Source organism: Lolium rigidum, chromosome 1 (assembly GCF_022539505.1).
Source record: "Lolium rigidum isolate FL_2022 chromosome 1, APGP_CSIRO_Lrig_0.1, whole genome shotgun sequence".
In the NCBI taxonomy this organism is placed as follows: domain Eukaryota; kingdom Viridiplantae; phylum Streptophyta; class Magnoliopsida; order Poales; family Poaceae; genus Lolium; species Lolium rigidum.
Window position 1 is genome coordinate 39914621 of NC_061508.1, and position 15795 is coordinate 39930415.

Sequence of the window (15795 nt, forward strand, 5' to 3'; positions counted from 1 at the left end):
CGCCTCCGGATCGATGTGAGTAGTTCACCCCTGGACTATGGGTCCATAGCAGTAGCTAGATGGTTGTCTTCTCCTCATTGTGCTATCATGTTAGATCTTGTGAGCTGCCTATCATGATCAAGATCATCTATTTGTAATGCTACATGTTGTGTTTGTTGGGATCCGATGAATATTGAATACTATGTCAAGTTGATTATCAATCTATCATATATGTTGTTTATGTTCTTGCATGCTCTCCGTTGCTAGTAGAGGCTCTCGCCAAGTTGATACTTGTGACTCCAAGAGGGAGTATTTATGCTCGATAGTGGGTTCATGCCTCCATTGAATCTGGGACAGTGACAGAAAGTTCTAAGGTTGTGGATGTGCTGTTGCCACTAGGGATAAAACATCGATGCTTTGTCTAAGGATATTTGTGTTGATTACATTACGCACCATACTTAATGCAATTGTCTGTTGTTTGCAACTTAATACTCGGAAGGGGTTCGGATGATAACCTCGAAGGTGGACTTTTTAGGCATAGATGCATGCTGGATAGCGGTCTATGTACTTTGTCGTAATGCCCTGATTAAATCTCATAGTACTCATCATGATATATGTATGTGCATTGTTATGCCTTCTTTATTTGTCAATTGCCCAACCGTAATTTGTTCACCCAACATGCTATTTATCTTATGGGAGAGACACCACTAGTGAACTGTGGACCCCGGTCCATTCTTTACATCTGAAATACAATCTACCGCAAACTCTGTTTCTTTATCGTTCTTCGCAAACAAACATCATCATCCACACTATACATCTAATCCTTTGTTTACAGCAAGCCGGTGAGATTGACAACCTCACTGTTACGTTGGGGCAAAGTACTTTGATTGTGTTGTGCAGGTTCCACGTTGGCGCCGGAATCTCTGGTGTTGCGCCGCACTACACTCCGTCACCAACAACCTTCACGTGTTCCTTGACTCCTACTGGTTCGATAACCTTGGTTTCATACTGAGGGAAAACTCACTGTTGTACGCACCACACCTTCCTCTTGGGGTTCCCAACGGACGTGTGTTAACTACTACCATTCCAACATCATTGATCGATAGATGTGACTTGGAGTGCCGAAGTAGGTTTTTAAAGAAATCGTGAAGGATCGCGGCTTTTGCCCGACGAGCGAAAACCACATTGCCATCCCGATCGTCAAGGTTTTTAATTTGGTTTTTTCGAAGACGGCCGGAGGCGCACGGTGGAAGTACCTGGTGTTTTCATCTCCAAGGATGCAGCTCTTGATCTTCGCGCGTTGCCGCGTAGGTCGCCTTGTTGGAGACTTTTTGGCCGAGGGCGGTTTTGGCAAGGGAGCGAAGGCACCTTTCAAGAACAGAGATGTCTCGATGTTCCTCGAGACGATCAAAGAGAGAGATGACCGCACGGAAATTGAGGAGATAAATAGGCGGTAGCTTACGATATTTAGCCCAAGCCCTAGCAGCCGAGAGAACTCTTTTCAGCCTAAGGCAGAGACCGCCAACAACAGATAGGTGTAAGTGCCTAGGGCCAACGCTATTCCGGTTAGCATGAACAATGGCGTGAAAGGAGTGATGAGTAAGCCGGGAGTTTTCCATACGTAAGACAACACTCTGTGGGGGAATTTTGACAAAGCAGAAGGGTGGAGGGGGATGTAGTTGGAGATGGGTCGAGTCGAAGAGGTGAGAGTGGAGTCCGACGAGCGCAAGGCTCCACTCCGGGTTGACCAGGACTCTATCCGGGCGTGCCAAGATAGGAGGGTTTCTGTTGGTTGGACCAGGTGAACTGGCGGTCGAGGAGCGGTATTTCCAGAAGACCGAGGTTGTTGATAAAGTCATTGAATAAGGCGGCTTCGGAAGAGTTGAAGTTTCCATTCAACTTATCGCGGGGGGTCCGGACAAGGTTAAAATCCCCCATGATGGTTGTCGGCCAAGAGACCAAGGAGTAGATGAGGGCCATAGAGTTTAGGAAATCCTGCTTTTGGTCGTGGAGACAGGACCCATGAATGTTTATAATAGTGAAGGAGAGGTTGTCGGACCGGCAGGAGAAAGTGGTGGTGACCGAGAAGTCGTCAGAGTGGTGGGTAAGTTGTAGGTGGTTGTCATCCCAGGCAGTATTGATACCTCCGGAGGCGCCATCAGAAGGTTTGAAAACAAAAGAATAGATTTTTGGCGGGAGGAAGGAGGAGGCGAGGAAAGAGGAGATGTCGTTGAGCTTAGTTTCTTGAAGAAGCAAGATAGAAGGAGTGGCGAGCACGATCGCCGCCACGACATCATCTCGCTTTTGACGCATACCAAGACCACGAACGTTCCAGCAATCAAGGTGATATTGCTTAGCACGATGGAGAAAAAAGACACCGAAGGAGGCTACACACAAATAGCACAGCACAACTCAAATTGGAAAGGCAGAAATCAAGGTTAACATCAACTAAGCGTCCAGTACAGGGGACAACAGACGAGTAAGGTCTTAGCTCCATAAGGTGCAGATTACAACTTGGGTTACAAGAAATAAGAGGACAGCCAACAAGCTGGCTCATAATAAAGCAGCCAAGGGTGGCAAAGCCGGTCAGCAAAGATGGACGCCCAGAGTAGATAGTGGTTGGCTGAATATAGAGCTAGCCAAAGTGAAATACTGAAGAAGCGGAAGGGCGGCGATGGAGCAGGAATCCAGCGGTGGAGGATAACATGGGGTCACCATGAGCACCTCGGACGAGCCGGAAACCATGCCAAGGTCCGCGCAGGGAATATCACAAGCCTTGGCGAGCACATCGATGTCCTCAGCTGGCAGCTCACGGTCCTCCTCAATGGAAACAGCCAGCAGGTCGTCAGCCAACAGCTCACCGAACCGGCGGGAGTTCTCAGCAGCAGCGCCGTCGAGAAGATCCTTCTTCCGACCGATCGCCCGGTCGATGATGGAGACATAGCGAGGCATGGGCGAGGCGGGAGCAACGCCGAGGCTGCCTTGAGGGCGGCGACGAGTGCTAGAGGGTTTTGCCACGAGAGAAGCCTCCATGGCCGGAGCACTGCACCTGCATTGGCCTCGCCGGTGGAGGTGACCACATGAGCTTCCGCAGCGGTTGGCTCGTCCGGCAGAGGCAAGTTGTGTCCAGGAAGGGTGCCGTCGAGGGGCAGCTCCACGGTGACTGCTGCGTCGATCAAAGGGGGAACGTTGGAGAGGTCATAGACCCCCTTGATCAGAGCGTCCTCAACATCCAGGGGGACGCGTTGACCACCAGCTACCGCGATGCTGCGAGCAAGGGCATCCACGGAGTGCACCGGCTGGCGCAGAGGGCCAACGAGCACGATGGAGTCCACCAGCCCAACTGAGGCAGTGACAAAATTGGCCACCATGAGACCCTTGCTCCCAGAGTGAGTGCTCGCCTTGCGCAGCGGGACGCGGAAGGAGGCGCGCTCGCCGGAGGAGCCGACGACCAAGACGTCGAAAAACCCCAGCCGTAGCTTGACTTGGACACTTGCCGGCTTGGATAGGATGGGCCCCCCGTCACAGAGGGGAGAGGAAGGGGAGTTGGCGAGGGCCCTGACCACCATGGACACTGCAGGGGCAGCGCCATGAGGCTCACCGTGGGGCACCAAGGGTGGAGGCACGCCAAGGATCTCGATCATCTCCGGGTAGGCAGTGCCACCCGGGAGGTCCACCAGGTCTTCATCATCTCCAATAGAGGAGGCAGCATCGGGGATGGCATCAAACTCCGGCCCGGCGGAGTGGTCGGAGCCCGCAGCAAGGTCATTGAAGTCGATGACGGTGACCTCGCGGAAGGTGCCGATGTTGCAGTAGTTCTTGACAACAAGGTTCATTGGGATGTCAGCGATGGACTCGACCTTAACGGTGACGAGGAAGGCTTGAAAATCCACCCCTGTGAGGCAAACTAGGTCGATGTTGTGGGGGTTGGCGTATGGCCCGGAGGAGTGCGTGATGTGCTGCCGCTGCCAATGTTCAAAGGGGAAGCGGCTGATGGAGAGAGCGGCCATGGCGACGTTCTCGAAGATGAAACACTGGTCAGTTTTGTCATGCCTCCAGAAGTAAACCGAGGCCTCACGGCCCAGGAAGGGGCCATTGGAGACAGCGTGCTCTCGGTCGCGGTCTGAAGCGAAGACAACAACACGGGAGCTTGCCACCGAAGAGAACAGGGTGACGCGGTCAGGGCCGCAGCCAAGATCTGCAGCTTGGAGGATGAAGGCGTCGGGGTCGTCGACGGCGGCGACGGTGGTAGGGTTGATGAAGGCGTAGGCAATGTGGTCGAAGTGCCTGAGGTCGACGAAGGGCATGTAGACGTCAATGTGATCCGGTCGAACTGGCTTCTGCAGATCAACAGAGTCTGCAGCTCCTTCCGAGGTAGGAGCCTCGTTGTCCTGGCCGGTGGCGACTAGAAATTCCACAACATCGACGATGGGAAGGAAAAACTCCCCATACTCCACATCGGCTGACGGGAGAGGGATGAACCCATCTGCAGCAACCTCCGGCTGAGCCGGACCTCCGCCATCCACCTCATCTTCAAAGGGCGGCTCCTCCAGGTTTTCCTCCTCTTCGCTTTCGTCAACCCCCATGGCAGGTGCGGCCGGAGCAGCAGCCACCGGCATAACCAAAATGTAGATTGAGCGGTGGTGGTCCTGGCCGAAGCACAGGCTGCAGTGCAAGGTGGCCGCAACACCCAGGTCCGCACCATCACCGGCGGCGTTCATGAGGGATCTGGCAAAGGGTAGAATAAGGGTTTGAGGAGGGGAGAAAGAGATAGGGGAGAAAGGTGCGGAGAAGGAGAAAGGAGGGAGCTTACAGGAGTTCTCGCGGTGGCCGGAGTGGCGACAACCCCGGCAGCAGACGGGGTTGCGGCATCGGGCAACGAGCTGGTCAGTGGAGAGGCAGCGGTGGCAGCGTCGGGAGAGGTGGCGAAGAGGTGGTGGAGTGCCTCTGGGGCACGGCGGGGAGGGCTTACAAGGGGAGGCGGCCACCTGAGAGTAGGAAAGGGAGGGGGGCCGTCCATGGCAGCACAAGCTCCGAGAGCTCCGAAAGGGGGAAGATGGCTGGATTGAGGTTGCCCAGCCAGAAGAGGGAAGGAGGCAGGAGGTGAACCGGAGCTGGGGAGAGGCGCTGGGCGGCGAGTAGAGGGATAAGGGGGCGGGTCATGGGGAGGGGCGCATAGGGAAGCCACAGGCCATGGCATCGGGCCAGGAGGCGCAGTAAAATGCCGGGCGAGAGGAGGGAGAGACAGAGAGGTGGGCGGCGGCTTTTCCTGGAAACTAGGGGAGGAGTGGTGGACGGATTAGGGCACGTAGTTTTATCTCGTTGACTTAGAGGAGCCAGAGAGGCCAGGGCAGACCTGGGCTGTGGCAGCGGTTCGGCAGGCCTAGAAGCAGGAGGGACATGGTGGGGCGAAGCAGTGGTCACGACAGTGGGCAGAGGCCCAAGGAGCGGCCCGGCCGGCGAACAAAGCATCCAAAGCAAGCGGCACGGAGAACGAGTGCAACAAGCTGCCTATGGCGGAGGCCGTCCGAGCGAAACCAGGAATGAGGCTAGCTCCGGGGAGGCGACGACAAGCCGGAACACGTGGTCACGACAGTGGGCAGAGGCCCAAGGAGCGGCCCAGCGGCGAACAAAGCATCCAAAGCAAGCGGCACGGAGAACAGTGCAACAAGCTGCCTATGGCGGAGGCCGTCCAGTGAAACCAGGAATGAGGCTAGCTCCGGGGAGGCGACGACAAGCCGGAACACGTTGGGACCAACCTCAAAAACAGCCAGGCGCTCGAAGGTAGAGCCTAACCAAAAGCTGCAAGCATGCCGAAGGCGCAGGAGGAGGAGAAAGGTTGGCGGCGCTCATGGCGCACCGCGATGTGCACCGGCGACGGCGCAAACAACGGCGAACCAAGAGCGACCGAAGTACATACCGGAGTGAGGAAGTTTTGAAGGGCAATATGGAGGAAGCAGTCACCGGGGGTGTTGAACGGCAGTGGAAGAGCTTGCGGGTTGAGGGCGAGGGCGCGCGGCGTCCGTGCCGAGAGGAAACCCTGCACACTGGCCGGCCGGGAGGGCACGCCAGCGTCGAGCTCCGGGGAGAGATGGAACGCCGGTGAGGGGGAGGTGGCTAGTCCTAGGGCTGGTGGGTTTGTAGGTGGTCTCCGGCGCACGGCCGAGCTCGGGAGCGCCTGGTGTCGCTCGCGTCGCCGCGAGGCTCGCGAGAGCTCATCCCGCAATGCCTATGCGGGCACAATTTGTATTTTGTGGTGTCAACTTTCGGGCGGGGCGCACAACACACGGAAAGGTCACACGGAAGGAAAACTCTAGAAAAAGGCCGACCTTCGCGAAGGGAAGACAACTCGCTCCGCACGCGACAAGTGGCGCGCTGTGGTGCCAGAAAATCAATGGGAAGTGCTCTCCCTGCTCGCCACGTGTCGCAAGGGGAAGCAAGGTGGGGATGGGGGAGGAGAGAGAAGACTGGGTTGTGTCAGTTTTTCCTTTTTTCTTCTAGATTCGTTTTTTCAAAATGAAATATTTTGAGAACCGTAAGTCCAAATTGCGAACCGTTTTCACTTTTGAGATCTTCGCGTCGAGATCTTCGAAACTAGATCCCATGTTGATAGGTTTGGAGATACTTTTTTTTCGTACTTCCAATAGTAGTATGATTGTACGCATGTGGTGTGTACTCTAATCGTACCGTGTTTCAACCGATAAGTACTTCAGTTTTTAGTGTATTTGGTGCAATTTTTCCCTTTACTCGCTCACTGTACTTTCCCTTGTGCGGGACTGTCACACTGTACTTACGTGCGATCGCACCGCTCGTGTGCGTGTGTACATGTACTTGCTCGTGTTCACGATCGTACCTGCTCGTATGCGCGTTTGTACCTGCTCGTACGCGTACTTGTACTTGTACTCACTCGTGTGTTCAACTGTACTCGTATGTTGTGCGTGACTGTACCTACTCGTGTGCGCAACTGTACCTGCTCGTGTGCGCGACTGTACTTTTGCTCGCCCATGTGTGTAACTGTACTCGTGCGTTGTACGTAACTGTATTCGTGTGTTGTACACAACTGTACTCGTCTGTTATACGTAACTGTACATCGTAACTGTGTGTTACGTGTAACTGTACTCGTATATAACTTGTAGATGTGCTTGCGTGTAAAAAACTAAAGTAGGTACAGTTGAGCTGCTACCTAAACTAGTAGCATACATGGTGCAGCAGGGATTACGCCCAGGCAGGGCCACGCCCATGCGCGCGGTGGAGGCACTCGCGCGCGGAAGTACGCGTACGCGGTGCGCGAGCGAGTACGCGATGCGCGCGGCGGGCTAGCCCGGGTGTACGTCCGCGCGCGCGGAAGCGGTACAGGCTGACACGTGTTGTTCTGTGGTGGTCTGGTTTCCCTTCGTAAAAATTGGTCTTTTTCTAGTGGTACCTCACACGGGAAGGATTTTACTTGTGTCTCGAGGATTCTTAATAGGCCCGATCTGTACTGATGAGAGTCATCGAAAAGGACTCTTAACGATTCATCGATCGTCCGAGATGAAGATATAAGCTCCATTCCCCACTCTTTAGCACACAACAGATGCCGAGACCGAGTAAACACGACACTTGCCTACGTACTTGCGAGAGACCGAGTAAACAAATCGATGTGTTCAAAACAAGAGTAAACAAACCAGTTTCTCTTCGGGCATCTGCTCCACGGACCAATGCCCAATTTATCGGGAAAGGTTTTTACGTCCGACAGGAAAACATACGAAAGGCCCAACGCCAGCCCAATCCTTCCGATAAACCTTGTCACATATATGGATCAAACTCGTGCGGGCCTATATCCTTTTGCCCATGATCTAGTAATTCGTATTTCCAACTAAGATATCCATCGACGCTGCCCTTGTACTCGCGTCCCTCGGCCATGGCGCGCCGGCGCTTGGCCACCCTGTCGATGACGGCGTCCACAGCGACGTCGAACGCATCCTTGAACGTCACGCCCTTCGCCATCGGGTCCTTGAACGTCACGCATCAAGTCGAATGTGGACTTGCGGGTGAAGGAGTCGCCGCGCGGCTCGACGCAGAACTCAGCGCTCTCCAGAAGCCGCATGATCTGATCCGGCGAGCTGTGGTACGACTTGGCGCCGAACATTGCACAACTGCTTGACTTGCCGCACTGCTCTATAATCTGGGCGCGCACCGTCGTATTGCCGGGGCGTGGCCCGCCGGCGAAGCCCCAAAGCGACCTGCGCTCTAGCCGGCGCATGCGATCCTGCCAGCTGAGTACCTCCGCGTCGGAAGAAGGGTGGAAGTGCGACGCGTATGGCACAGCGAAGTCGTTGCCCTGCCACGGGCTGGCCTCGTTGTTGAGAACCGTGGTGTTGCGGATGGCCGGGTACGTCATGAAGGCATTGCCCCAGCCGCCGTCTTCACCGCGGACGAAGTCCCAGGTGCCCCGTCCGGCGACCAGGAAGTGGTCGTAGCCCCACATGGAGCGCCACTGGGGCTGCCGCACAAGCCAGTCCGCCAAGTCCCGCGACAGGGCGTCACGATCCGAGACGTTGCTCTTCCACAGGTTCAGTGACACATCAAACCCGGGGTAGAAGGGCACGTACAAGGCGGCGGCGGTTGAGGGGTCGGCGGTGAGGCACTCGTACTGCCTCATCCGAGCGTGGTAGATCAACGCCAGCATGTACTGGTCAGTGTCGTAGGATCCCTTCTCCGGCAGGGATTCACCGGGCGGGAGCTGCGCACCGAACCCGTCGTTTACCATGAGCTTGCAGATGTCGTCGGAGACCGAGAACCCACGGCAGTGGCTGACGAGGTCGGCGTTGAACCGTGGCGGTAGGTCGTACATGTAGATGTACCGGCCGACGCACCGATCCCGGCCGAAGCGGAAGGACGGAAGGGAGAAGGCCGAGGGCTTGAGGAGAAGGGACGCCATATTGCCTCGCATGGTGGAGACGAAGTAGATTATCAGGGCCCAGAATACGATCGAGAGCACCGTGAGGCAGAATATCCGCGGTGGCCGGAGCAAGCTCCCGACGCCGCTGCCTCCGCCAACAGAGTGCTTGCCATTAGCGGCATCCCGCTCCATGCTCAGGGCTGTGCTGGGCTTCATTGATTGTGTAGTGTCACAATGTGGGCATGAATGAGAGTAGCCTCCACGCTACGAGACGCCTATAAGAAGCAATCCACTACAGCACGTAGATCTTCTATTCCGGGCTAGTGACATTAGCTTACTTTTGTGAAGTTGACTGCATTAATGGTGTGTAAGCTTTGGACTTCCCGCGTGACTACTCTTTACTCCACCATGCAAGGCGAGGGATGCATGAAGTCCACTTCCGAAAATACTCTCTAGGTGAAATGTGTCAGTACATTTTTTAGGTAAAAAATGTGTCAGCACCTCTAGCGATTCCTGGAAGAGGATTAGGCGTGAGAGGCCAAAGTGAAAGGTACGTCACGTGGATTTGAATTTTTTTTGTAAATATATAAAGAAAATACGTTAATATCGCGAAGATGTCAATTACACATAGCGTGACGCTTCTTAGACGGTGCGTCATGGCCCCGGCCATTGGGGTGGCGACAACTTGTGCCATGACCTCCCGGAAGCAACGCGACATCAGAGAGGATCTTCCATGACATAGGTTTTCCGTTAGGATCCCTCAAAGCCAACGAAGAATGCCTCCTCCGCAGATCGGCGACACCCATGAAGATCACCGCCACCACCTGGACACAGGGGTGGCGCCCTGGTCGCGGCCGCTCAACAAGCCGTCGTCTTTGCCCAGCAGCTCCCTCGGTTGTCTCTGTCGCGCACCCACCCCAAACTACCTTTGGTAGATGGGCCCGCCACCACTGCAACGAGGGATGATGGCAGCGGCGGCGAGGGGAGCTAGAGATAGGAAAGGAGGCTAGCGATGCTACGTATCGCCCCGGTGTAGCCCTGGGGTGCAACACGGGGTGTCAATGAAAGAATGTTTGGTTTTGAGTTATCGGCTTCATGCTTCGAAATGTGAGAAACAAAACTTATTAGGCGTTTGCTCCAGTACAAAGCTCTCCGCTCAAACTCATACAAACTTAAATATAAGGAGGTTCAGATCGCTAGATACCCCTTCATAATTAGGGGAATGATGGTCTTTTAGAAACCTAAACGTGTATAAGTAGCCATGTATAAAACCCGTATGGCCCGACTTATGTAGGAGTAGTATGTATGTACGCAGGGTCAGCTCATCAACGATGACTTTTCCGGGCGGAGGCGGTCGTGGCTCGCAGGCGAAAGGCACGGCAAGGCGGTGCATGCCGACACGAGGCTCTACGAGATGGTGTTGAAGAAAATATGCCCTATAGGTAATAATAAAGTTGTATTATTCATTATTTCCTAGGTCATAATTAATTTTATATTCTATGATATAATTGTCTTATGTCTAGATATTGTGACATTGGAGGAAAACCTAATTGGAAGTGTGGAATTATAAACACCAAATAAGAGATCTTTAGTCTTGCCTCTATGACTAGTACATGTGATAATGATAGTCTTGATTTCCTGACTATGTTGCAATGAGTAAGAGTTGTTATGAGGTTGCTATTATCGCAAGCGAGTAGCATTGTTAGAGGAACAATGATATTGGATAGACCCTAATTGAAATACTATGAAACATATCGTCAATATAAGTTAATTACGATAGTTTCTCAAAGACTAAGTATTACCATTACTAAGATGGTTAGACCTTGATACTAAAATGGACTAGCATATTATATGGATGTCACGAGTTCCTCAAACTTCACTTCGTAACTAGGTTACTATAAAGATCATCTTAATTCTTTCAAACTAGATAATATGACGTGGTGTCATTTTATATGATCATGGGAATTGCTACTCCAGCGATGGAGAGATACGCTCTGGGGCCACTCATGTATAAATAGTATCATGTTGTTCGTCATCGTCTGGTCGGACACTTGACTAAGATTTTATATCACAGGAGCATCGATGACATAGAATGAGTAAAGAGAGCATGCCAGGTAATGGGGATAACCTAGAGTTTCACCTCAGGCTATGTTAAGTATTGTTAAGCAATACAATGTGAACATAATAGTAATATGGAAACTTCGCACGACAAAGATCTTTGTGTTATATGTGGGGATCATTGCGGTTATCAAGCACTCGACATCAATCATTGTATCAGAAGGATGTTCCAGACTTGTCACATATATCCGAAATCATAGGGGCACACACTTAAGGTTTAACAACATTTAAAATGTGAGTGCGAATGAAGATTAAGAAGGAAAGTGGCGCCGAAAGTTGTTCGAAGAGTCTCGGAATACTCGGGAAGAGTCCGAAGATGTCTGAGAGCGATACAAAATGGTGTCCGTCATATATGAAAGGTTCTAGAAGGATCTAGATTTATTCCGGAAGGTTTTGGAAGAGTATGGAATATTTCAGAAGGTTGGAAGGGGAACGCCCGAAGGGGCACACCGCATGGAATTCACCATGGCTGGCACATAAAGGGAGGGGGAGAGTTAAAATCTTGGACTCTCCTCCTTTGACTCGGATTGGGGGGGAGTCCCTTTGGACGCCAACTCCCCCTCCCACTAGGTCGGTTTGGGGGGAAGAGTCCATGCAGACTCCGACTCCCCGTAAGTCCAAGGCCAAGCAGACTGCCCCGTCTCCTAAACCCTAGCCGTCGCGCTGCCACATCCACCGCCACCGACCACCTCTACCACCACTGCACCACTCCTCCTCTTGTCGCTACCCTAGCCGACATCACTAGAAGACCACCACATAGATCTACTTCTCATTCTTCTTCACGGAGTGCTGCCCGAGTTATACACCCACCTAGATCTAATCTAGTCGAGCCCGCGGAAGCGCTGCCGGATCTTCATCGACACGTTCCTGCTTCAAAGTGTGCTTGATCACACTTCAACGCGGTGTTGCTGATCTCGTATGTGTGAATACAGTGGAGGTGCAGCACGTGTGGCATTCCTTTGTGGCATAATATATTTCCTCGCGACTAGAAGAGTTTAGTTGAGGGGTGATCGACTTTCGTCTTCATCAACCACATCATCAACAACTTCCGCTAGATCAATCTACGAGGGTATGATCCATTACCTCCTCTCTCGCATATGATCTTGGTTATGCATTGGATTTTTTTGTTTTCTATATGCGTTCCCCAACAGTGGTATTAGAGCGGTGGTGGAAAAATGGCCAATAGTCACGGTTCGGAACGTCCATTAATACCGGTTGCGCAACCGGTATTAAACATGCGGGACTAAAGGCCCCCCCCCCCTTTAGTCGCGGTTGGTTACGAACCGCGACTAAAGGCCCGTCCACGTGGGCGCCAGGCGACGGTCGGGGCGGAGGACCTTTAGTCGCGGTTCTTGTGGCCAACCGCGACTAAAGGCCGCCGCAGGTTTAGGGTTTTAGCCCCCCCCCTAAACCTGGTTTCTTTTTAATTTGTATTGTTTTATTTCTTTTGTGTTTTATTTTAATTTTGAAGGAGTTTCACATATTCTATGGTACTACATACATGCATATGAATGTAAAATTTCAAACAAATTTGAAATTAGAACCAAAGAGAATTCAAGAGGAATATACAATATATATTCAATATCGGATGACCAGCATATACAATTTTGAACAAGTTTCCATACATAATTTAGTGCATATGAAGTTCTACGTCCTCTACATAGTGTTCTCCTTTAGGATCGACGACTTCCCTCGCGATCCATCCAGCTAGTTCCTCTTGAAGTGGTCGGAAGCGAGCTTCTGGACTAAGCATCTTCCGGAGGTTATTCCTCTTGATATTGTTCTTACACGGAACCCGCTCAGAGGTGTATCTCCCGATCATCTCACAAACATAGTATCCACATAGATTGGTCCCCGGTGGCTGAATATCCCCAGTCCCACTCACTGACCGCATAAAATGTAGCTCTTTTTTGAACTCACCGACCTTGGCATCTACGAACCGTCTCCAAACCCTACGAGGCAAAGAAAATTAAATGAACAAGAGAGTTATTAGTTACTTGATATTAGGAAATGAACGAAATAGGCCGATCGATATAGAGCGCAAATGAATGAAAATAATTACTTCGCATCATTTTTCTCATGTCGGCCCAAAGCTTTGAATCCATATTCGGAGAGTCGTGGACGAGAACCGTGGAGTCGTGAAATTTAATTACTAGCAGAATCCAATGGAACTCGCGGACACGATACATGCACAGTCATGCATAACTCATCGATTAGCCACATACCATGCATGGAGTAAACAAAAGAGAATGTGCTCAAGACGTAAACACTCACCCAAAATGGTAAGGAAATAGAATATCACTTTTGAGTTCCTGCTTTGAAAGAAACCGCCACAGGTCTTCCTCCACGTCGGCGGGGTGATGTTCTAACACATATCCATTAACGATGTGTGGGTCAATAAACCCAACATCATGGATGTTCTTTACTCCGCATTCCTTAATCTTCATTCTGCATAATAGCGTACAGAACAATATAGTTAGGACATATATATAGTGCAGGCAATGAACGAGATGGGGTAGAAATAAATCACTTACAGAATGTAGCAACTGATGATAGATTTGTCGAGCTCTCGCAGATTGAAAAGCTGGAACAATTCACTCAGATGAATTGTTACATAGTAATATTTGAAGTGATGCTCATGTCTAACTTCCGCATAAATATATTCTTTGGCGTTTTTATTTTTTATGTAACCCTTGTACCAATTTAGCAGATTTTTCATTTGTTGAGGTAGATCCTCTTCCTGCGCAGGCTCGACGAGGGGCCCATTCCGCACATATGTAATTACTGGTTTACTCATTGGCGCCTCCTCAAGGCCTAACACTGCACCAAGAGTCATACCTAAGTTGGCCGCTTGTTCTCTGGCACTCGTTACAGTCAATCCATGTTCTGCCGCAGCTGCTATGATATCGGGGGCATCCGGACCGGCGGCTTTCACTATGAGCGGGGCAATCGATTGTTTACTTTGTTCCCCGAGCTGGGCAACTCGTTTCCCGCTTTTTTACTTGCTAATTCTTTCTCGGCCTCCTCCAAGGCTTTCTTCTCCTGCTTCTCCGCCCGCTCTTTCTTCTCCTTCAACATGAGTGCCTGCCTACGAAGTTCACGTGCATAGTCAGGCAGATTCTTCGCGGCTTGGGACGGTGTGCTCAAAAATGACTTAGCCCACTTCTTTTGCTCATCAAAAAATACTGGCTTGGGCTCGGGCTCTCTTTTCTTCTTGCAGCCCGCCTTCCATTTCTCATAATCAGTAGTCGCGGCCGCGGGTACCTTTGTGGTCTTAGGTACATAAGGGTCCGGGTTAATAGTCCAGGACTGCTTCTGCTTCTTCGCCGGAGGTGGATTGGGGGGCGGCTCGCTACCCGCCCGGGCGGTCCGGGGGCGGCGGCTGCTTACCCGATGTCTACGGGAGCTTCTATTCTTGTAGACAGTGTTGGGCCTCCAAGAGCAGAGGTTTGTAGAACAGCAGCAAGTTTCCCTTAAGTGGATCACCCAAGGTTTATCGAACTCGGGGAGGAAGAGGTCAAAGATATCCCTCTCATGCAACCCCGCAACCACAAAGCAAGAAGTCTCTTGTGTCCCCAACACACCTAATAGGTGCACTAGTTCGGCGAAGAGATAGTGAAATACAGGTGGTATGAATAAGTAGTAGCAACGGCACCAGAAAAGTGCTTTGCCCAGGACAGTAAACAAGCAGTAGTAACACAGCAGTAGTAACGAAGCAGTAGTAACGCAGTAAAATAGTAAACAAGCAGCGATAGCAGTATTTAGGAACAAGGCCTAGGGATTACACTTTCACTAGTGGACACTCTCAACATTGATCACATAACAGAATAGATAAATGCATACTCTACACTTTTGTTGGATGATGAACACATTGCGTAGGATTACACGAACCCTCAATGCCGGAGTTAACAAGCTCCACAATAATGCTCATATTTTAGTAACCTTTAGTGTAAGATAGATCAAAAGACTAAACCAAGTACTAGCATAGCATGCACACTCGTCACCTTCATGCATATGTAGGAGGAATAGATCACATCAATATTATCATAGCAATAGTTAACTTCTCAATCTACAAGAGATCATGATCATAGCATAAACCAAGTACTAACACGGTGCACACATCTGTCACCTTTGCACACGTGCAGGAGGAATAAAACTACTTTAATAACACATCACTAGAGTAGCACATAGATAAATTGTGATACAAACACATTGCAATCATAAAGAGATATAAATAAGCACCTCACTATGCCATTCAACGAGTGAATAAGTATTCCGTGAAATATGGCCTAAGAGACCCACACGGTGCACACACTCGTCACCTTTACACACGTGGGGCAAGGAGTCTCCGGAGATCACATAGGTAAAACTCACTTGACTAGCATAATGACATCTAGATTACAAGCATCATCATATGAATCTCAATCATGTAAGGCAGCTCATGAGATTATTGTATTGAAGCACATAGGAGAGAGATGAACCACATAGCTACCGGTACAGCCCCGAGCCTTGATGGAGAACTACTCCCTCCTCATGGGAGCAGCAGCGGTGATGAAGATGGCGGTGGAGATGGCAGCGGTGTCGATGGAGAAGCCTTCCGGGGGCACTTCCCCGCTCCGGCAGGGTGCCGGAACAGAGACTCCTGTCCCCCAGATCTTGGCTTCGCGATGGCGGCGGCTCTGGAAGGTTTCTGTGGTTTTCGTCGAACGCCCCAGGGTTTTCGATCCAGGGGCTTTTTATAGGCGAAGAGGCGGCGCCAGAGGGTCGAAGGGCTGGCCAAACCCTAGGGGGGCGCGGGCCCCCCCTAGGCCGCGCCA

At 51.4% G+C, this 15795-nt stretch overlaps 1 protein-coding gene across 1 annotated transcript; it reads right to left on the reverse strand.

Annotated features, from left to right (window-relative positions):
- Positions 1–5770: 5770 nt before the first annotated feature.
- On the reverse strand, positions 5771–9052 carry LOC124706861 (xyloglucan galactosyltransferase KATAMARI1 homolog). The gene is made up of 2 exons (XM_047238528.1): positions 7979–9052; positions 5771–6208 (listed from the first exon to the last, which is right to left on the reverse strand). Exons 1-2 carry the CDS (start codon positions 9050–9052, stop codon positions 5771–5773), a joined length of 1512 nt encoding a protein of 503 aa, XP_047094484.1.
- Between the last annotated feature and the right edge of the window lie 6743 nt (positions 9053–15795).